Source organism: Poromitra crassiceps, assembly GCF_964638095.1.
Source record: "Poromitra crassiceps genome assembly, chromosome: 15".
Taxonomy (NCBI): Eukaryota; Metazoa; Chordata; class Actinopteri; order Beryciformes; family Melamphaidae; genus Poromitra; species Poromitra crassiceps.
The window spans coordinates 20754292-20778630 of record NC_139634.1 but is presented as its reverse complement, the minus strand read 5'-3'; the positions used below and the strand labels follow the sequence as shown (position 1 = coordinate 20778630).

Here is a 24339-nt window from a genome sequence, read left to right as displayed (position 1 = left end):
GAGTTTGCAAATTTTTTTTTTTTGTCAATTTTTTTTTTTGTCAATTTTTTTTCCAATCTTTTTTTGCCGGCGCCCGGCAAGAAAAATTTACGTTTTTTTGAACGTCTGGATGATTTTTAGCCATATTTAGAGGAATATCTAATTTTAAATTAACATTAGGATTATACTGTAGTGGTGTCATTATTCAGTATTTTCTCCTTTTCTCACTCACTTGGTGACCTGCTCTCCCTTTAGGTCATTTTACAATTACACTACAACAGACAGCAACACAGGCAGAAACACTGAACTTATTATTATTATTATTATCACTTCGAAACACAGTGCAAAACCTGTCATCTCAACACAAAAATAAAATAACAATAACCGTATACGATTATAGCAGCAGCCAATGACAGTGAGTGCAGTACAGAGTCCAGGTCTGTCTGTCTCTCAGGTGTAATAATCCCACAATGATCACGGCTTTAACAAGTGTCACAGGCTGTGTAAACAGTGTAAAGTGGGCTCTCTGTAACTTGATCCCTGGGTCTGTCTGTCTCAGGTGTAATAATCCCACAACGATCACGGCTTTAACAAGTGGCTCACTGGGCGGCTGTAGCTCAGGAGGTAGAGCGGGTTGTCCACTAATCGCTTTGGATCAAAGGTGGTTGGTGTTGGTGGTTGGTTTGGTGGTTCGATTCCCACCTCCTCCAGTCTGCATGTCGAAGTGTCCTTAGGCAAGATACTGAACCCCAAATTGCTCCCGATGGTGTGTAGGCACCCTGCGTGGCAGCCTGCCGCCATCGGTGTATGAATGGGTGAATGTAGACTACCTACTGATTGTAAAGCGCTTTGGATAAAAGCGCTATATAAATGCAGGCCATTTACCATTTAACAAGCATCACAGGCTGTGTAAACAGTGTAAAGTGGGCTCTAAGCATCAGGGGCAGTTGCCCCCTCAGATAAAAAAAAAAAAAAAGATTTTTTTAGGGGGACCAAATTTTAAGGGGAACAAAATGTCCCCATGTCCCCCTTGTTCCGGCGCCAGTGTACACAGTACACACAACTAGCTACTACTCGTACCTTCATTCGAGAAATGCAGCATGGCGCCCCCCGCTGAAAAACCTGTGCTACTGGATTTGTTGATGTTTTATAATTATAACTGTAGACATTGTTTACGGACAGAGCTTTTTATTCAAAGTATGTGATAAGCATAAGATTGAACGTGTATTTTGAGGCTGAATGTAATTTGTAATGTTTGTAGGCACTGAGGCAAAAACATTAACCTGCATTTTGTAGTTCAAACTGCAAAAAATATGAAAGTTACAAAAAGCATATTGTCTCTTTATAAATCACTTTAATTAATATAAATAAATGTTAATATAAAAATGTATATGCCAAATTGTAGATTGGAGCTCCAACTATGAATGAAAGGTTTCCAGGTGTCTTCATGTTGAGGCCAAAGAGATAGATACACAATACTGTAGGTTGTGGACCCACATGAATTTGAACAAATCACTTAGTTGGAAAATATTATACGTTTTATTTTATATGGAGCAATGTGCATCCAGTAAAAACTCCTTGTTATGGATAACACATACAAAATGACAGGAAACAAATCCTAACTACTTATTATATGCAGGGTTAATCTATACTCCTCAAACACTAAGGGGCAAATCAATTACTGTAATGGATTTACCACTGCTTGAATTATAGGCATAAAAACATAAGCAGAATAGAAAATCAGTCATTTCCACCCTGCAATGCCATGTTACACACCCTGGGCCTGCAATGCCATGTTACACACCCCATTCATTCTTTATATACAACTCTGGATTTGGAAATGGCCAATTAACTGTATTTTGGCTCAGTTGAGATTAGAGACAGCAGACTTTCCAACACGTGCACATGGGCTTGCTCCCAGCATTTGGGATGCACACAGAAATTGTAAATGCAATTAAAGTGTTTTGTATTCATTCAATATACAAGTTATGGTCCAATCTTTGTATCTGTAAGGCAGACCTCAGCTTCAGGCCATCTTTAGGTGGATGCACATCAGATTTGTTGGTAATGCTTTATTTTCTGAGTCCACAATTTCCTAGAAAGGAATGGTTAATTTCTTAGGAAGTTTCCTAGAAATAACCATGAAATGATAGTCAATTTGGAAAGAACTTCAAAAGTAAAGTCATTATTCATATAATTATGTAATATTGTTATAGATTGAAATCCAAATTAATTCTAGTTAATTGATAATTTTCTCTATAGCTACTACATCATTTCATGGTTCTGTCTTGGAACCAGAAGAAATTGGAGGCATGACCATTCGACTCTTCCTCTATGTTCCCTATAATTAGTAGGGTATATAATTTCATTGTTCTTTCTATGAAACTTCCTAAGAAATTAACAGTTCCTTTCTAGAAAATTATTATTAGGAAATTGCAGACCCAGGAAAATAAAGTGTTACCGATTTAACAGACAAAGCTAGCACTGCAGCATTTTTCTACATCAAAGAACTCTAAAAGTCTGATGTGATTTTCACTTAGGTCCTTTAAAACCGGGTGGAACAGTCAAATTAAGGTGAAATCTGGCTAAGTTCCACATTGAGAATACCAAGGTGAAAATCCATCTCCTAAATGAATTATACTATGTGACCAGCACCACTGTTTTTCAGGATTCAAATATGATCTCCTATATGAGTGCAATCTGGGAACCCAGTCTATCAGTCTGACGACTTTAGGACCAATTATACTCTAGTCTACTTTAAAGACGGAGACGACAACTCTGCTCAGTTAATAGTAGCTGATCCAATTTAAAGTCGCTCACTGTCTTCACTATTCTAAGCATAAGTTGCACAAGATTTGCCCTTCTGTCTCACCACTGTGTGACAGGTGTCAGATGGCACTCTGTTTCATGCCTTCTGGTTCTGCCCTTCACTAACGGGATTCTGGGCCAAAATATTTGATTGGTACTCTAGGCCAGAGGTTCTCAAATGTTTTTCAGCCAAGGACCCCTTACAAGATAGAAAATATACCGGGGACCCCCTCATTCTGATTTGTGATTTTGGGCTAAGCTTAATTGTTTCCACGGTAACGTGCTTGACTTTTAATTTGATAGGTTTGTTATTAGAATGTAATCCATGAACCATTTTAGATTTAAAGCATAAACTATTTTCGTTGAACTATGAAGATTTTGCAAAATATATATATATATATATTTTTTTTTTATTACATTACATTTACATTACGTCATTTAGCAGACACTTTTGTTTTGTCCAAAGCGACTTACAATATCATAATTTGTCAACAGTACAGAAAACCACTATGCAACACAATCAATGACAGCCAAGATATTTTGATAGACTAGCACCATGTAGGAAGTAGTTTGAGAAGGAATAAGTAACATGTAGCATTTTTGTCAGGGTTGGTGTCGGAAGACATGTGGATCTATTCGCGGGTAGTTGATGGTCAAGACACTCTTGGTAACTGAAGTCTCGATGAGTAGGGAAGTTGTGGAACTTGATAGCTGGGTCTGCACGGTTCGAGGTTGGGAACGGTTGCAGAGGTTGACGTGATCTTAGTTTATGAACCAATGCTGAGGGCCTGCAGAAATGGGCCTTTATAGATCCCGAATATGACATCACCTGTGTTATGACATCACCAGTGACTGCGACATCATCAGTGATCGATGACATCATAGTAGGAATGATGACATCATAGTAGGCATGATGACATCACAGTAGGAATGATGACATCATCCTAACACATTTTATTTTTTAATAAAAAAAAATAAAAAAATTTAAAAAATTACTTGAAAACTTTTCGCGGACCCCCTGGCAAAGTGCCACGGACCCCTGGGGGTCCGCGGACCCCCATTTGAGAACCACTGCTCTAGGCCTACAAAATAACCCTCCAGCCGAAGGCAGCCATCTTCGGCTGCTCGGAGTCCTCTCTGACCTTACCTACAGCTGTGCAACAGTCTCTGACACAGGGGACAACTGTCGCCAAGAAACTCATTCTGCAGGAATGGAAGTCCCCCTCCCCATCTTCTTTTCAACTGTGGTTGGCAGACATTATCTCTATTATATGGATGGAGAGACTTGGTTCCTGAGGACCAACTCACTTAATTTTTTGTTTTTAATTATCTGGGACCCGTTTCTGGCCTACCTTGGTGAGGTTTAGGGGCGACGGGTTTCTCGCCCAGCTGGTTTCTCATGGACCCCTTGTGTGGGATCCCATGCATAACATCTCTTAACAGCACATAAGTGCCTCATGCAGCCCATGTAGCACCACATTGTAATAATATTTGAATGTCGATATATATGTATGCTTTTTCTTTCTTTTCTTTTCCTGTCTCTGAGTTTGTTTGATTTTGTTGTTCTGGAAATTGAAAAATAAAATATTGAAAAAAAGAAGATGGAGACAGACAAAGCCTTCTCTCCACACTCTGTTTTAATTTCGTGTGTCTAATTAGTCATAGACTCTGGGTGCTCAGATTGACCTATATAGATAACTACTCATTATTCTATCCTAGTGCATACAAGTGTCATCATTTATTTGAATTCCCAAAATGAGCGGTGTTCTCCTTTAAAGTATTGAGTGTGCAGTGAAAGCTAAGGACAGTGAAACAGGACCACTTGGTTTAGTGACGGGCCTAAATGATGCGTCAGTCTTGGATTTTGAGGATGCTCCTCTTCTCCAGGTCGTTCATCTCTTTGAGGATCAGAGCCACATTGTAGCGGAGCTCCTGGAATTTAGACACGGGCACCTGGAGAGGAAAACCGCAACAATGATTCAATACAGAGTGGGTTTCTCAGAGAAAGCTGTATTAGGGGGTGGGGAATTCAGCCATATAGCATAATATCACAAGCTTTTCACACAAAATAGTATATTATATTGAGAGGATGATGCCCACAATTGTATTACTTTCGGAGCACTTAAAAAAGCAAAGAAAAAAAAGAAAAAACAAACAAACCCAAAAACAATAATAGTTATTGAAAAGAATAGAACAATTATTTTGTAACACACCTACAGGATTTTTTAAAATCAGTATCAGTGTTATTAATGTACAGTAAGTCTTGTGTTTAAAAGTGTGAATCACAGTACCAAAACAGCATCTCCTGTGTAGTATGTCAAACTGTATGTCAAATCTGAAATGAGCCCATAGTTTATGAAAGGAGTACCTCAAAGCGTTGAAAAGTCCCGTCCGATAGTTTCATGTGCATCAGGACAGAGGGCTGAAGGGCTCTGGCTAAGGAGCTAGGGAGAGATGAGAGACAGACACCAGGTGAGACTCCTAGACTGAGGACAGACCTAGACTTATGAAATAAAACATGGGCAACACTTTCAATATTTTGCTGATTATTACTTAAGAAAAATCAAAAAGTGGCAACAAAAGAGCTCAGCAGGCCAATATAAACAGTGAATAGAAAAGAGGGGAGCTTCTTGATGCTTATAAAGAATTTAATTAATAAAGAAGTAATGTACAGGTATACTTAGATAGTTAATACACAATACATCTTCAGGAAAGGACAAGGGCCCTTGTCCTTTCCTGAAGATGTATTGTGTATTAACTATCTAAGTATACCTGTACATTACTTCTTTATTAATTAAATTCTTTATAAGCATCAAGAAGCTCCCCTTTTTTCTATTCGCTGATTATTACTTTAAGGCAATGACAATGGGATTTTTCATCAAAAGGTATGATCGCATCAGAATATATGTTTGCCCTTAGTGTAGGGGCTGGGCAATTAACCGAAAATATATTGAAACTGGCATTTAGAACCTTGAACCGACTTAATCTTGCCCATGTCAATTTTTTTTTTTTTACACAAGCACACGCACACGCACACACACACACACACACACACACACACACACACACACACACACACACACACACACACACACACACACACACACACACACACACACACACACACATGTAAGAGCTCTAACACACACTGGACATGACAGTTACGTGGGCAGTGAGTCAGACACATAACACACACATAACACTTGTCCCTTCACCAACCCAGTCATTCCCATCACAAACTCCACAGAAACGGCAATGGAAAGTGTGTGTGACGGCAATTACATTTGTATGCGTTCATTCGTCCATGGTCTCACTTCTTCTCCCTCAGTATTACCTGGTAGAAATGGTGACATCCACTCTCCATCTAAAGTCTTCCATCGTGGGCAAGTGAGGATCCTGCTGGGAGGCCACTGTCTCTAGAGCCGCACGACTGAAGATAGAAAGAGAGATGGACCGCTGCAATGAGAATACACCTGAAAGCTGTCTGTAACAGGACCACAGCTCTGCCTTCAACCCTATGACTCCGTGCTGTAACTGCTGGCATGATAACCAGCCACACTACTGATCAAACCAGCTTGAGTTCCAAATCCAATATACTCTACAACTGCTATGCTTTTTCTCTATTCATGGCAATGTGAGATAAATCACTAGAGGGAAAATATGTAGACACAAAATAAGTTAATTTATAGGTTATGACAACATACCGATTTCCAAAAACCACACTGGCCAAATCTGTGATGAAGTCTTCAGGTATCCTAATGAGAGAACAAAAACAGCAAACTTAATATATGTGTGTGTGTGTGTGTGTGTGTGTGTACCCACTGTACAGCCTAGGTATAAGTAGCAGTATTAATTAATTAAAACAGTGAATGGCGGGATAATAAGATGGCCCTTGCCTCAGTTCTCTGAGATCTTCTTTGAAGGCCTAAAGAGGGAGACAAAACCAAATGTCAAGTATTATTTTACTTTATAGTGTTAAATTTGTACATGTACATGTCCATGTTCATGAACCAACCATCAATATTTGTTGCCCTGGATATCCATGAAAAAGTCATACTTCCACCATACAACCTATGTGCATCATGGTATGGTCGCCACTTACCGTCATATCACACAGCCCTAGTCGCCAGTTAAACCAACAAGTCTAGTGCGTTGTCTTACATGACCGTCTTACTGATCAAAAAACGCTATATTCCTAACTTTCTCTCAATCAAGCTATCAGCCCTGAGCACATCTTTATAGTATACACCTTCAGGGTCTCTTGGTCCTTCAAATTGTAAGCTATAGAATTTAGGAGGTGAATTTGATTAATGTCGATACTTTGACTACTGATTGATACAAAAAAATTGGTTCAGGCATAATTTGACCACCTCATGTTGGATTGGATTGACTTGGACTTTTAGTGACACTGACAGAAGTAACCAATTTTTAAATCATCTTGCCTTGCCTACTGTAGTCTCTCCCCAGACTCAAATATGATGTTGAATCACTGCGCTCCACATAATACATAAATGAGTCTGTGCCACTTCACAGCCCTCACTGCTGTTGTGAGGGGGAACAATTGAATGACTGACAGGTTGTAGCACCAATGAGAGAGTGGTTCATTTTCAAAAGTCAACAGAGCCATGTTGGGTGGGCACGCCTGATCACCAAAGTTGTTACTGATTGGTGGGTTCAGGATTCCGAACCCACCAATCATTCACTGGCCAGGATTCCGACACCAGTTTGTTAGCTAGAAGCATCCCAGACCCGGTTTCTCAAAACAGCAGTTACAAAGTGCTTCACAGTTGCCCAAACCAAATAAGACAATAAGACAAAGACAAATAAAATCAATAAGAATTGCAAAGCAACCTACAGCCCAACCTAATCACGAATAATTATTTAGGAACAAACAGTGACTTGAGTCTGGACCCACAGTGTGAGAAACACCACATTCTGCAGCACCCATGAATGTTCCATAGGCTTTTGCACACCAAGTATTTTCCGTCTGAAATTGTCGCAGGTTTAAAAATAAATACGACCGCATGTTGTGTCACTCACGATTACACACTGACTCCGAAACCTTCGGCAGTCATTAAAGTTTTCGGGAAAAGGTTCGAGTTTTCACATCAGTCAATGGATTTTTGCTACCTTAGTCACATGATTGAGCAGCAGCTTACCTCCTGTTTAAGGGATGACACTGGGATGTGGATGGCCTCAGTCAGCACTCTGTACATCCCAGCTACAATGTGACTGAGCCTCTCCTCTGGCACCACACTGCTCTCTGCTATTGACCTCATCACCTCTCTGCAGTCCTTCCCTTCTAGGGCGCTGACCACAGCTGGGGAGAGAATCATTCACAGGCATTATTGGTTCTTTGTTTATTATGGTAATAATCACTACTGTCTCCTTAATGGGTTTTAAGGTCTGAGGCAACCCCAGGGGTCGGGTGCAGTCCCTGGGGTAGGTGGCAGTTTTTTGTGTGCGTTTCTAGATAAAGATGTTTTAAAATCTATCTTAAAAAATTAAGATAAAGATGTTTACAACATTTTTGCAACTCATTTTTATGCCTGAGTGGAACAGATAGGCTACAACAAGAATAGTAATGATAGCAATGACAAGAATGGGGGAGGGGGGCTGTCTACATGTTCTCTCAGGGGAGGCTCACTCTGCCACACTTTATAAACCCCTGGATTCAAGTATTTTGTAATTGTAATATATAATAATATGATAATTGGATGACTAAACGTGACTTTGCTTACATGCACCATATTGTGATATACATTGGTATTGAAACTGACCGCTGTGATTATTGTGATATTGATTTCAACCGTCTCGCCCAGCCCCAGCGTACTCTGTTCAGCTCTCTCTCTTCTCCCCTCCCTCCACTGTTCTCTCCCTTCTCTCACTCCCTCTCCCCCACTCTCTCCCTCTTCTAGCTAAGTATAGCTAGCACTGTCAATAAACAGGATTGAGCTGTTTGTTGACAGTGCTTAGCTATACTTAGCTAGACATATTCTCTGTAAAGCCCTCTGAGACATGCTTGTGAATGACTTGAAATGAATGTGGCCATGTAAAATGATGTTAACATGTTACATTTAACAGTCAAATACACAATCACAGATGGGGGGCTATCCATCCACCTCAGTCTTGTTCTGTTGGCCACTAAACTCTGAGATACAGTATGTTTATTTTATCTATATAATCCACATATAGGAGGAGCTAAGTGCCTTGCTCAAGGGGACGTACGCTACATCAGTCATAGACAACTCTCAAATGCATTTAGATAGACAATTCCATGTACCATTAAAGTTAGATAGAATGAACTACGGTACATAAATCCAAAACTGATAATAGCTTTTTAAGAGAGACAACCAGCTTTGCATGAAATTAACGCATTTACCTTTGAGTATTTTTCGGAACATCTCTTGGTCCACATCCTTTAGATTTTTTGACATTGATTCGATTTCTGGTGGTATCCTGCCTCCCAGAAAACTGGAGTCTTTCGCATGGCTCGAAGACATGACTAATCATGCAAATCTATGCGTTTTGCACGGAAAACAGATAATACAATCATGAATCTGTCTCCCTCCCTGTTTATTTGACAACTTCCGCCTTCATGTCACATGCTCCTTCGGAGTCTCGCGGTGACAGCTGGCGTCACGTGGTAGATCATCGGAAAAGAAAGGATTTGCAAATGGAGGTGGCAGAAATGGTCGCGCTTTGAACAACAATAAGGTTTGGAATTCTTCACATACTAACCTTGAAAGTATCCATTTCCCTGCGCTGTAGCTGTTTTGTAAGCCGTCCAGGGATTATAATATAGTTTATATTCTGCGGAGGACGTTAGTTAACAGACTTGTTTTGTGGCTGTAAGCGCTACGTGGATTTGGAACATTAGCAAGCAGCTAACGCTAATTTTGGCGTTCGTTCACTTGACTTCTCACCAGCAGGGGCCAGACTGTAATTAAGCCTGTTGCCTAGCAGTAGACTAGCCTGTCTGCCGCTGGTCTCGCTTGTCTCTTACACCATTTGGACAACAACAAATGTGTGATGAATTGTTTGCTGAACGCGGACGAGATCTAGTGTTTTGAATTAACAGCTAACATTAGCGTACAGTACGCCAAACCACTACGTAAACTAGCTAGTACGCAGCGTAACGCTGCGTACTAGCTAGTTTACGTAGTGGTTTGGCCCTAGGGCTAGTAGTGGTTTAGCTAACGTTAGCTAGCTACAGTTTGCTGCTCATCACAGGGATGCAAACTAGTCACTTTTATCAACGCCACTAGCACAAACGCGATTAACGGCCTCATACATATGGCGCCTGGCTCACTAGAGTAGTGACAGTAGGCCTGCGATGCGTGCGAGCGGTAAAAAGAGTGCCGCTCTTTGCTCTATGGCAGATTATGGGGACGATTCTGAGACTGAAATAGAAGAGACAGACAGTCGTGCAGTCGGTGTCAGCCAGATATGGCGACGACGACTTGAGAATAGTGATGTGACGTTCGCGAACGACCCGAATCTATTGAACGGCTCTTTGCTATGAACGAAGGGAACCGAGTCCTACTTGAGAGCCGTTCGTTTTAATGTTGTGCCCAAATGTCACTGCCTGCCGCTCCCCCACCACACACACAGTGTAGACCTCCCTCCCTCCCTCTGCTAGTCCACTGAGCAGGGAGGATAGGTGCAATCGTTACGGGCGCATGCTGTAACTGGGTGGCCTGGGTGGGCGGACTCAGCTTAATATCAAAACGGGCTATCTGCCGACTTTCTGGGCAGCGAAGTGTTGCATGAATTGCATTCAAGGAAAACCAACTTTATTTACACAACACATTTCATAGAAGAAGTAAATTCACTGACTAAGCAGATAATATGGCGTCACCTTGTGTCATGTTTACAATGCAGATCATTGACATGAGGTCTGGAATATGAGTAATTTAGTGCTGCTGCAGTTCACCAAAATTAAATAGTGGTGGCTCTAAGATCAAATCTGATTAAAATCGTACCATATCATTATCCTAGTGATTTCGCAGATAAACAGTAGTGCACGCCCCCTAAAAAGAAGAAGAAAAAAAAAAGAACGAGGATCCGCTATTTTGAACGGCTCTCGGAAAGGAACGGAGCCATAAGATCCGGCTCCCTTCAAAGAGCCGTAATTCCCATCACTACTTGAGAAGAGGTATGGATATGAAGACAGCTGAGAGAGCTCCCGGATCTCGGAAATGGACGAATCTGACGAGGGGAGGGACACAGGTGATGTTAAGGAGATCCCAGAAGCGGACCCCAATGAGCTAGTTGCTCTCTTCACAGAGAAGCTGAGGAACATGTCACCTGATAAGATCAGGCTCCCACCTGAGCCCCCGGGGCGCTGTCCTAGTTATCTACAGGAGAAGATGGACAAGCTGTACGAGATTAAGTTCCACAGAGATTTTGACATAAACAGCCACATCCAGAAAAATAAAGAATATAAAAACCCAAGTACTTATGAGAAGCTTGTTCAGTTCTGCGGTATCAATGAACTGGGATCCAACTACCCAAAGGACATATTTGACCCTCACGGCTGGTCGGAAAGCTCTTATGAAGCTGTAGCCAAACTCCACGTGTATCTCAGCGAATCACGATGCATTTCATGCATCAACATTGCAGACTCGTGTCGTGTAATTGTGACATGACATTTTTCATAACATTTTATAATATTTTGAAAGAGCGGTGGCCAGGATTCAGCAGCAGCGGGGCGCCGCTGCAAATTATATGGTAGTGGAAAGCCTGGTCCATGTCTGTTTTATGTTGTGTGAGATTTTTTTTTTTGTTACATTTTCTTTATTCCCTATACAGTATTTCTTCGCCACACAACTAACCTATGTCTTAGTCTCTGCATATAACATTTTTGACTGAAGCGGCGAGTTCCAATCAGAATCAAACCGTCTTGCATTTCATCTCTCTCCCTCTGTCTCAGGTACATCTAGTCATGTCTGAGTCTCTGTATGAGAAGTTTTTGGCCCCTGAGGAGCCTTTCCCCCTCCTCTCCCAAAGGGCCAACCTCAGTGACGTGGGAACCCTGGATGTCAGTGACTTTGGCTGTCAGCTGTCCTCATGTCACAGGACAGATCCCCTACACCGTTTCCACAGTAATAGGTAAGGTGTGTGTTAGGGATGGGAATTTCATGCGTTTTCCTTAACCGTTAGTTGAACACCTTAACGGTCAATCAGTTACCTTAACGGTCAATCACAATCAGTTAATCATTCATGCTAAATGCAAAAAATTAAAATGATAAAAAAATCAGCGCAGCTTGTGCTTTGGGGGGACACGACAGCCTTGTTCTCAAAGTTCAGTAGCTCACGAAATCTCTCACAGTCCTGCACGTTTATCTGCATCATGTGCTTTAAATGTCTCACAGTCCAACACGTTTATCTGCATCATGTGCTTTAAATGTCTCACAGTCCAGCACGTTTATCTGCTTCATGTCCTTTAAATGTCTCACAGTCCAGCACGTTTATCTGCTTCATGTCTTTTAAATGTCTCACAGTCCAGCACGTTAATCTGCTTCATGTCTTTTAAATGTCTCACAGTCCAGCACGTTTATCTGCTTCATGTCCTTTAAATGTCTCACAGTCCAGCACGTTTATCTGCTTCATGTCTTTTAAATGTCTCACAGTCCAGCACGTTTATCTGCTTCATGTCTTTTAAATGTCTCACAGTCCAGCACGTTTATCTGCTTCATGTCTTTTAAATGTCTCACAGTCCAGCACGTTTATCTGCTTCATGTCTTTTAAATGTCTCACAGTCCAGCACGTTTATCTGCTTCATGTCCTTTAAATGTCTCACAGTCCAGCACGTTTATCTGCTTCATGTCCTTTAAATGTCTCACAGTCCAGCACGTTTATCTGCTTCATGTCCTTTAAATGTCTCACAGTCCAGCACGTTTATCTGCTTCATGTCTTTTAAATGTCTCACAGTTCAGCACGTTTATCTGCTTCATGTCCTTTAAATCTCAGTCCAGCACGTTTATCTGCTTCATGTCCTTTAAATGTCTCACAGTTCAGCACGTTTATCTGCTTCATGTCCTTTAAATGTCTCACAGTTCAGCACGTTTATCTGCATCATGTCCTTTTCCCCCATAAAGGAAATCCTCTGAGTTATTGTCTCTGCTGCACGCACAATCAGCAGCTTCTTCTAAACAGTCAGTTGTGAGCGCCCTGGTGAGTTTCACTTTGCCTCGCACTGCAACCTCGTGTCTGGTACTCGGTGACAACATTGACGATGCAGGCTATTGGAGCTGTATTTGAGAACAGCATCGCAATATACATTATTCTTTGTTAGGTGGACATGCTATTTTCCTAATGAGAAGGCTTAGAACAGTGGTTCTCAAACCTTTTCACATCAAGGACACCTAAACTGGCACAATTTAGACCACAGACCCCCATTTCATAATATTTTGTCCCACGTTCCCCCATCTGATAAAAGCTTTCATTTTAGATGTTTTATTACAGAAAGTGTATGAAACACATGACCAAAATCATACATTCTGTGTTTCTGTCATTGTATTACTTATGGATTTAGAGCCCGACTGATTTATCAGTTGGCCAATATATCGGGCCAAATTCACAGATGGTATCGGCGTGAGATGCACCGATATGATTTTTTTACAGAATATATAATGCAGGAAAAGTGCTTGGGGACCAGCAGACCGGGCTCCGACTTCATTGTTTTACAATACCTACTCTCAGTACTGCAGCACAGCCAACTCCATTTGAATTTGCAATAAGATTGAGAAGACGTTTGTCTCATATTTTTTCACCATTCGATCCAGGAGAAATATCTCTCTCTCTAGCTCAAGCGACAGAGAGCCTGCATCTCTCAGCCTGCAGGGGGAGTGGGCAACTCGCTCTGCAGCAGACAGAGAGAGACACCAAGAGATATGGTGGAGAGAAGTAGCGTTCAAAAGTGTTTTTACAACACTTAGCGAAGTGCATGAAAATACAGGAGGAGAAACAGTTCTTCCTGAATGCCTAGGTTCACTGGGGTGTGTTCAATCTGTGAAGGAAAGAAACGGTGTGCACTGTGCACCTTCAACTTTTGCTACGGGTTTCGGGGTCTGCATGTTTGAACACACCACAGTTTACGTTTAAATAAACATTTTACTATGTGTTGTCAGGGTAACTATATGCATGTATGCATGATATGCATGCAGCCGTGGAGTTAACGTTAGCTAAAAACTACACAAACATGGATTAATGATTAAATGTCAGCGGCAGAGCAGCATCTGAGCGGTTGTTCACAAATTCAGTTTCAGAAAACTCAGAGCAGGGGGGAGGGTTTAGTGATTTGGGGCTACAGGCACTTCAGAAAAGACTTGTTTCACATACCTTATTGTCCACTCATTCTTCTGCCCAGGTGGAACCTTACTTCATGTGGGACCAGTGTTGCCAGCTCAGAGTGCAGTGAGGAGCTGTTCTCCTCAGTGTCTGTGGGGGACCAGGATGACTGCTACTCCCTTCTGGATGACCAGGAGCTAACATCCCTGGACCTGTTTCCAGAGGGCAGTGTGTGCAGCGATGTCTCCTCCTCCATCAGCACCTACTGGGACTGGTCTGATAGCGAGTTTGAGTGGCAGGTAGGATGATAGCCAATCGGTTATCCCAATAAGAAGCAATATGAAGGATATCACAAGTTTTGCTAGCCTAAGCTTAATAGGCAATGTATTCTAATACCTAGGGGCCCGGCCTAAGCTTCATAGGGTTAGCCTTTGTTCTAGAAATGTAACTGTATGAAAATTTCACATCACGATTATCGCGACCAAAATTATCACTGTTATCGTATTATCATGGTATTTGTAAAAAATTGCTGAAAATGTTCAAAAAGTACTGAGAGACTCACTGAAATCATTTTACAACGTTTTATATTGAAAAACACAATTACAATTACCGGTAACAGCAATAAGCGACAATGCACATTGCATAAACACAAGTCTCCTTTTAGTCCAAAACCTTTACCACAGCCTGAGCAATTAAATTGTTTCTCTCCTATGTAGATGATCATGTTTCATCAAGCTTTAACCTTGTTGTACAGGGATTTCAGTCATGGAGAAAACCGTACACAATTACACTTTGTAGTGAGGTACGGCAACCTTCATCAGCCTCAGAAAGCCAGGCCTCTCAACATGCTGGAATGATATCATGTCCTTTGCGATTCAATATGAAAGGGCTTTGAGATCTTGACCTTTTTTTATGTTGGTGCCGAAGCAGCCTGATAGCTGAGGACGAAGCTGTAGCATCACTGGGTTTGCCTGCTGCACGCCGTCCACTCTGTAAACAAGGGAATAGCAAATGTATTATTTATTATTATTATTGTTATTGTTGTTCTTAGTATTCGTATCATTATCATCATCATCATCATCATCATCATCATCATCCTGGCTCGTCTGTCTCTCTCTCTCTCTCTCTCTCACACACACATACACACACACACACACACACACACACAGACACAGTCTATCTTCTGTGTTGGATTTGAGTATATGCAATGACCACATGCACAGTCACAACGCCATTGATGGTAATTGCAAGTGTTTCTCCTGTTTGGACAATTTTGCAACCACTGTCCGACAGACGACTGTCTGATGTTGAACAAAATAAAGTTGGTTAATTGGGTCGGGGTGATCAAACTACATACCTAACATGGTGTCATGTGTGTAATGTCCTGGGTAAATAACGTTAGTTTGCAGACATGTCTTTGTACATAATGTTAACTTGCAGACAAAGGGGCTGTGTGTCAGCCCCTTTGTCCATATTAACAAGTAACGTAACGTTAAAATAGAAGCTAAAAGTTAGGCTAGCATTAGCTTTCCTTGCATTCACTATACAGTATTGGATGATGGTCACGAAGATGGCTCATGAGGTTTGAAGTATTGCTCCCCTTTGCAGCGATTTTGTTTTTGCAGGTTCTGCAGACAGGGTTGCCGTCTTCCTTCAGTTGTCCCTCGGCATTCTTATAATAGCTGAAATAGTTCTCTTGGAGAGAAAACTTCAGAGCAGCTTCGTCCGCCATGTTTTCATTGCACATTCCAAAACGATGACAACTGCGCATGCCTGCAAGTCTGAGGGACTCAGGGAGACGTGCTTCATGCTTTGCTTGTTGTGGCTCACAGCATTTACAGAGAGAATGCACAGTAATCAAACCATCGCGGTTTTAATGATAATTAAAATTTGAAACGGTACTACTAACCGTAGACAATTTTATCACGGTTTATCATTAAACCGGTAACCGTTACATCCCTACTTTGTTCACATCTGGCGCTTAACATACGCAGAACTGAAGCTTGAGGCAGGCTCAAGCTGAGCTGACGCTTAACCGGTCACACAAGAAGCCTTCTCTTTTCCTCAGTGCCTTTTGCCCGGCGCGCTTTGAACCCGCCCACAACTCCCATTGACTTCATGCCTGGCAGCTTCATGCGTCACGCTTGGAAAATAGGACTGAATCCTGAACGATCGGTTGAGCGTGCCTTAAGCAAGAGAAAAAAGTTATTCTACTCATTGAGGATGCTGGCGTCCACAGACAACATTACTGTCTTTCAGAGGCTGTAGCGGGCAAATTTTTTATATCCAAACTAGAGTGAAGATATATACTGGTACCATATAAAACTGGAAGACCTAAGGCATCCATTGGTACCAACATGCCATGCTACCTTGTTGCGAAGGAGGCTAAATGACGCTACAAAGATAGGCTAAATTCTGAACGTTGGGTCGTGACTTAATGACTAAGGAAAAATGTGGGTCGTGAGGCTAGACCAGTTGAGAACCACTGTTCAAAATAATACCTAGGCCCCGGGCCCGGCCTATGCTTCATTAGGGCAATGTATTCTAAATAATACCTAGGGGCCCGGCCTATGCTTCATTAGGGCAATGTATTCTAAATAATACCTAGGGGCCCGGCCTATGCTTCATTAGGGCAATGTATTCTAAATAATACCTAGGGGCCTGGTCACCTCGCACGTCTTTAGCCTAGACTTGGAAAAGGCTTGCTTGAGGATAGCAGAAATTATGTTCTTATTAAACTACAAAGCCTGTTGCTTACTGTTGTTGGTTGTTTACAGCAATAAGACCAATAAAAAAAGTTTAACGGTATGTGAAGGCCTGTTATCACAATTTTAAAAGAGCCATACAAAGACTGTTACTGGTTTGCTCCCTTAAAGTCCCTGGAAACCAAAATCCACAAAAACCTTCTAACTATTAAATTTAGGGTCTTATGTGAGTAATTGTGTGCCTCAGAAAGTGGTTTACATTACTTTCAACCCTAACCCCAAAAATCTACGCACACACGCACTGACACACACACAGTAGCGCTGTGCACTCGCAGCGGCAGAGATGTCTTCCTCTCGCCGAGCAATGCGCGAACACACACACACACACACACACACTCCATCTCTCTTTCCTTCTCTCTCTCTGACGGAGAGGGGAATGGTGAGTCTCCGTTTACCTCTCTCTCTCTCTCGGAGACCTGCTGCAGACACACAGTCCGCGGGAGAAAATACACTCTAAAATCGAATTGATTCTCATGACTTTTGCCATGACTGTCAAACCTAAATTTATATACTTTGCGACGTTCATCATCGTTCAAATTTGGCTGGTGGCTTATTAAAATAGGTTCCTGTGATGTGATGAACTCAAAATGCTAAATAGTAAAATAATATTTCTGGTTTCCAGGGACTTTAAAGGCATTTAATTTCTGGTCGCAGGAAGTAAAGTTAGGCTAAATCATATGTCTTGTCTTCCCGTCATCTCAATCTTTGTCTGTCTCTCTGTTGTCCTCCCAGTTGCCAGGAAGTGACATTGCCAGCGGCAGTGATGTGCTCTCTGACATCATCCCGAGCGTTCCCAGTTCACCCTGTCTGTTCTCCAAGAGGAAGGCCAAGCCCCACCCGCACCGCAACCTGGATGAACTGCCCTGGAGTGCCATGACCAACGACGAACAGGTACACAAAGCCGACGTACCTTCTGTACTGTCACTCATGGGCATGAGTACGTCCAAGCGTCCCGTAGTTGGATGATTGCATTTGAGATGCTCAGAATTATTTTTTGAGGCACCTTTGGGACAAGAGGGGAAAATGTCTGTTTAGTGGCGCAGCTAAGTATAACAATTGTGCACTTTACGATAAAAGCAACACATTTGGCACAGATGTAGGTTTATATGTTACAAAAAGATATAGCTATCGGGCCGATGCAAATTTGGCCCCTGGGGGCCATGAATGGCTGTCAAATAGGAGCTAAATATTCCTGAATGTTGCAGAAAACTGATTTTATGATGTGATGATTGATTGCCAAGGTGTGATCAAGCTGATTAGACTTCTAGTCACAGGTCGCATGATTTTAGTTTGGGTAGAGGGCTTCAGGTTTATATGACAAATTTTGGCTTTCAAATCTGAGCAAGGGAGATTATATTACTGATGAGCATTTCTAGCAAAAACACTAGTTAAAATTCGCTGGACCAAGGTCGACTTTTCGTCGAAATTCGCCCACCCCAAATTTTTTTTTTTTTTTTTGGGGTGGTTACATGGTCTCCCCTGATTCTTAGTATGGTTTAATTGCTTTTTTATAAGCATTTTACGCAATGTATATGGAAAAATGAATGGCGGATGAAATCCCATGGACAGGGAGAGGGGGTCACTTTTGCACTCTTATTGTCAATAGGCAGCCAGACCTATGTTAGCCGTTAGCATTAGCGTAGCGTGGCTCAGGGAACAGTAGACAGAATATCAGCTTTTCTTCATGCAGTAACAAGCCTTGAAACCTTGTCCTTGGGCCAACTTGGTTTAATCTATAAGGAAACTAAGGTCACACAAGGAGGCCTGCAGTCAAGGAGTTTTCTCATCCACCTGCCACAGCGGCACAATGGCTAGGCTAGTGCGTCAGTCTTCCGGTGAGGTCAGAGATATTTGGACAGAATTGACTAAATTCAACATGATTTTACATGTCTTTCCACTACCAGGTGGAGTACATTGAGTACCTGAGTCGGAAGGTCAGCACAGAGATGGGACTGAGGGAGCAACTCGACATCATCAAGATCATCGACCCCTGCGCTCAAATCTCTCCCACCGACAGCGAGTTCATCATAGAGCTCAACTGTCTCACCGATGAGAAACTCAAACAGGTGGGTAGTTAACAGTGACACACCATCTTTACACTTTTTACAGGGCCACTGCACCAGAAAACGATTGATTTTATTATGCACTCACAGAAAACTAACACATTTTCAATGGTTACATTTTGATCACCCTCTGAGCTAGCTAAAAATGGGCAAAGCACTATCGGCACCTGTCAACAGTTTCAACAGATGCACATTAATTAACAATTAATAGAGCAAAATATTCTGGAAATGTATTTAGGGACTTAGTACTGGGAGCTATTACTTTACATTGGTGGGTATAGCATGTACGCTGTGTTTTCTTATTGTACTTTAGAGAATGACAAAAAAGACAAAGAAATGATGGGTCACAGAGTCAAAAAATAACACCCGGCAAGCACCAGATACTGGTCAAAATAACACCTGGCAAGCACCAGATACTGGTCAAAATAACACTTGGCAAGCACTAGATACTGGTCAAAATAACACCTGGCAAGCACTAGATACTGGTCAAAATAACACCTGGCGAGCACCAGATACTGGTCAAAATAACACCTGGCAAGCACCAGATACTGGTCAAAATAACACCTGGCAAGCACCAGATACTGGTCAAAATAACACCTGGCAAGCACCAGATACTGGTCAAAATATACCCGGCGAGCACCAGATACTGGTCAAAATAACACCTGGCGAGCACCAGATACTGGTCAAAATAACACCTGGCAAGCACCAGATACTGGTCAAAATAACACCCGGCGAGCACCAGATACTGGTCAAAATAACACCCGGCAAGCACCAGATACTGGTCAAAATAACACCCGGCGAGCACCAGATACTGGTCAAAATAACACCCGGCGAGCACCAGATACTGGTCAAAATAACACCCGGCGAGCACCAGATACTGGTCAAATTTGCCTTGTCACTAAATTAAAACTTCTGTTGCTCCGCTGCCTGGATAGTTAACTCGCCTAACGGAGGGCGAGTGTTGTGGTGATATCATGTCCAGAGCTCTCTCTGGTGATTTTCATCCTTATTAGTCATTATTCGTCTGAAGCTTTACGTTTGGAACCTGTTTTGCTGTTGTCAGGTGCGTAGCTACATCAGAGAGCACAATCCCAGGCAGAGGACCAGTAGCACCAGAGAGGGCTGGAAGAGGAGCAGCCACAGCAGCGCCAGTACCAGCGGGGTCAGTGGAGCCAGCAGCAGCAACGCTAGCATGGTCAGCTCCGGTAGCTCGTCTACTGGATCTACCGCCTCTAACTCTATAGCTGGTAAGATGCTACTGGTTGTCTAGTAGTTGGTAGTACTGTAATAGCACAATTTGTTTAAGGTCTGCCTAGTTTTAATACTGAAAAGAAAATCCAATTCAAACTATCAATTGTTGTTCAGGTTTTCTGTTATCCTAGTACATGCATGCTAATTGTTCATTGAACCTGTGTTCCAGGTGATGCAGCTTCAGCCTGTAGTGGAGGCAGTGTGGCCAACATCAGCAGAGCTCACAGCGATGGCAACCTTTCCAGTGCTGCAGAACGCATACGAGAGTCCAAAGTAAGGACTGTGGAAAGAGTTACAAGGGGAAATCATCTATTGACCATTTTCCACATACCCCCTGTGGTGTTGGACTGAAATGTCTATTCCGTCAAGATGGTGTTTCTGTCTCTTGTAGTGACATAATTTAGAGGTTAAATTCTCTGCCCAAAACCAGCCCGACCCACGGGCGGGGATCGTGGTCAGATATAATACCTTATTTTATATAATTGGGTCTGATAAACAGAATGTTATGACATTGTAACATTAAAACCTTATGTATTCATAAAACTGAACAGACAACATGGATGTAGTTTAGATAAACAGCCAATTTACTAAGAAAAGTTCGGGTTTGGGCCATTGGGATGGGCCAGAATGGGCTCGGGTAGGTTCAGGCTTGTTTTTTTTAGGCCCTATCTAAGGTCTAACATCATTTGACATTTGACAAGTTCTCTCTTTCCATACCTACTTACAGAAACGTTGGAAGCAGCGCAAGCTCCAGCAGAAAGCCCTCCGCAAGCGGCAGCTGAAAGAGCAGCGACAGGCCCGCAAGGAGCGTGTGAGCGGGCTGTTTGTGAATGAGGAGGTGGTGTCGCTGCGGGCGACTGAGGACAGCGACCATGCCCACCACCTGGATGTGCTCATGTGACACCAGTGAACCAATCAGTGCTCCCTCTACGCCTGCTCTCATCGCCCAGCCACCGCCATGCGGCTCGCTTATAGACCACGCTAATCCCTAGACTGAGACACATCACTGCATGCGATAGCACTTTGAATAGGCCGACCTCTTCCTGATGCAAATGCTGAGACAAATGACTGTCTAATGGCCACTAGTAGTCTCCAGTAGTCTGTAACCGCTTATGCACGATCATCACAGCCATTAACACCACACACGGACCATTCGGAAGTCATCAATAGCCCATAACGTAGCTTGCTCGCTAATATTAATACAACTATAACATTGCTAGTGCGAAGACCGATAGCAGCCATAATCACCACTAAGCTAGCTATTAATGCTAATGCTCGTGGTGCTAAAGCTACAATGCTAATGCTTATAGATATTGCCTTCCATCTAGCTTCCTAGACACAAATGGACACTGCTGGCATAATAACACCTTGCGCAGCTCGCTCCAACCATGCTGAGCATTGCTTATAGATGCTGTAACAGCTTATATCCACTGTTACTACTAACCAGCCACCACTGATGGGATAGATCAGGCACCAGAGTCATGGAGAGAGTTTGGCCAAATTGTGCAGTCGCTGTTGCAGTTACCTCACCGTCAGTGAGAGAAATGAACAAATGGCTAGTAACCCGGCAGTGCGTCAATGACACACAGACATCCATGCACGCACTTCACAGGCTTCATTTCAATTTTCGACTCTTCCGTTTTATTTATTTTTGTGTTTACGCAGAAGACACTGGTTATCCTGTCATGTCTGCTAAACCTGTACCAACATCTTTCGGCAGTCTGGCAATCGTTTTCACCGCTCCACCTGCAAAGTTACACTGACTTTCAGACTACAGGGCTGAAGCTGCATTGGCCAAACTCTTTTCATCTGTGACTCTAGTTTAATTGATTTCAGGTTAGGTCACATCCACAAACTTTTTGTGAACTACAGTATTCCAAGTAAACAAAACTGGGAGGCATGCAGTTTTAATATGGCAGTAGATTCATAAAAATATGTGCACCCAGTGACACACGGCTGTGAAAATCAACACAAAACCGTGAAATAGAAACATAGAACATCATATAATGATGTGTATCTTCTCTTAATGTTGAATGCCTCAATCTTAATTCAAAGTTTAGGACTCTTCAGGCAAAACGCACTTGATACTCATGAATTAATCCTCAGAGGAATCAATTGAAGGAAGGAATGTGACAACTTGATCCAACATTAGGAAGCTTCTGATGTGGAAACTGAAGCGACAAGAAGGCCGCTGCTGCTGGCTCTTTAGAAGCCAGCTGCTGGCTCTTTAGAAGCCAGCTGCTGGCTCTTTCTGTCTCATCTGCTGAGTGTTGCTCTTCCATTTCACTCTTCAGGCTTAGAGGGAGCACTGAATCACTGCATGTTCAAACCATCATCCATACACATGGAGACACTGTGCTCAATTAACTAACAACTTGCATCCTTCGCACACCTATTTAAATGTGGCTAATCCATGTTGTAAATAAATAGTAAATAACATTAAAATTGCTTCTAAATTGTCCTTAGTTATAAAAGTGAGATTCAGATTTAAAGTAACCCCTCCCCAGATCTGTAAATATTATCATGAAGGGGAAGTGAACAAATTGGTCGTCAAAGCTTTCAAAATGTGTTGCTTACAAAAAGTGCTGTAAATTGCTGACTTCTGACCTTGTTTGTCTAATCTTTGGATGTTTTTGTGCTAGCAGTCGTACAATATTTCTACCTGAGACTGGCTCAGATCAGATCACACTCTTATTCAATTCTGCATCATTTGTTGATTTGCAGAAGAATATTTTTGTGATGGTTTGTGAATGATTGACAACCATGACCAGTTCGAAGCATTTAGAACATGGCTTCATCTCAAGTCTTATCAGAAGTCCCTTTTACTTTGTTTTGTTTCATCTGTGTTTTTTTCTTTGTATGTGGTTAAAAGAAAGACATGAGCTTAGTTTAAATTAATATTTTTTCAATGTTTTTATTCCCCTTCGTGGAAAAAGAAAAGGCACATTGCTCTTTCTGTCTACATGTATATGGCTGCTGGCAGCTTTGGCTGCCATGAGTTTTTGGCGCTAAAATCCAACTGGTTTCTTTTGAGGACATGTGCATCTAAAAGGAGTCATGAATACACCGTTTAGAAACATGTCTGAATGTTTCTCTGTTTTAAAGACGACAAAGCACCAATTCCTCAAAGAAAGCTTGTGGGAATGGAGCTGAAGGCTGAGTTGGGGGCTTGTCAGCTGTCATGGTTTCAGAGTTGCTACAATGGGCAAACTGGTTTGTGCGTTTGTGTGTATCGCTCTCAATTTCTCTTTTCTTTTCTTTCTTTTTTCTATCTGCCCTGTAAGAAACCCCTCCCCCACATTCTCAACTGTAACACTATAAACCGCTGCGGTTACTGGCCTAAAAACCTGCTTTACTTTCTGATACTCTTCTGTATACTACTAGTTTTCTCTCTCTCCTGTATAAAGTTACAGATTACAGCAATTACGAGGATAAAAGCAGCTTTATGTATTAAGAAGTGATAGTAAAAATCTATTTTGAAAAATAAGAGCGTTTTGAAGAAAAGGATAAAACAAGCCGCAGTGCAACGCAACAAAGATATTTGTGTCAATTTGGTGCCATGTTTCTCAGCTGATGGGTCGAGATCCAAAAGTGGCTTAAAAGATGCATTAGAAAGGTGAATGGTATTACCCTTTATTAATAGAAATTATTACTGTATACAGTTCCAGTCAATAACAGGTGTATGCAGGGATAAGCACTCTGCATCTGTCAGTCTCACTGGTGGAACTGTTACATAAGCCACCATTGAGATAATCATCAATATCAGTTACAATACCCAGTAGTATTTTTCCATTACACCTTTGTTCTTTACAGCCCACTATGGTATCTGTATTGACTTTGCCCCAAGTGGGAATCCAAATTCCTCTTGCAGGTGAGCTTACCCATCAGTGTTGCCTGTAAATGTCCCCTGGTATGTTGAATACCACAGACACCATGTTGGACACCAGTTGGGACTCGATAGATATGATGCAATGTAAACTTTACAAAATAAATGGAATAAAATGACATTGCTGCATCCTGCGTTTGAAGCCATTTATTGTGTTGAGTGTTTGTGCAAAGATTATATATTTTGATCGTTAGATATGATTTATTGTTGGATTGTCGCACAAAATGTTCCATACATGTACTACTACATATCACTATTAAATCATTAGATGGTGTACTCGGGCTGCAATATG

At 42.0% G+C, this 24339-nt stretch overlaps 2 protein-coding genes across 2 annotated transcripts; one reads left to right on the top strand and one right to left on the bottom strand.

The window, feature by feature from the left end:
• Window positions 1–1393: 1393 nt before the first annotated feature.
• Window positions 1394–9359, bottom strand: commd5 (COMM domain containing 5). Its single transcript, XM_083652079.1, has 7 exons — window positions 9170–9359; window positions 7947–8107; window positions 6684–6712; window positions 6492–6542; window positions 6122–6217; window positions 5156–5231; window positions 1394–4740 (listed from the first exon to the last, which is right to left on the bottom strand). The coding sequence occupies exons 1-7, from the start codon at window positions 9288–9290 to the stop codon at window positions 4639–4641; spliced, it is 636 nt and encodes a 211-aa protein (XP_083508205.1). The 5' UTR covers window positions 9291–9359; the 3' UTR covers window positions 1394–4638.
• Window positions 9360–9447: 88 nt separating this feature from the next.
• On the top strand, window positions 9448–24149 carry fam199x (family with sequence similarity 199, X-linked). The gene is made up of 8 exons (XM_083651403.1): window positions 9448–9504; window positions 11723–11901; window positions 14162–14381; window positions 17580–17738; window positions 18752–18913; window positions 19974–20157; window positions 20331–20434; window positions 20889–24149. Exons 2-8 carry the CDS (start codon window positions 11735–11737, stop codon window positions 21060–21062), a joined length of 1170 nt encoding a protein of 389 aa, XP_083507529.1. The 5' UTR covers window positions 9448–9504; window positions 11723–11734; the 3' UTR covers window positions 21063–24149.
• Window positions 24150–24339: the final 190 nt, after the last annotated feature.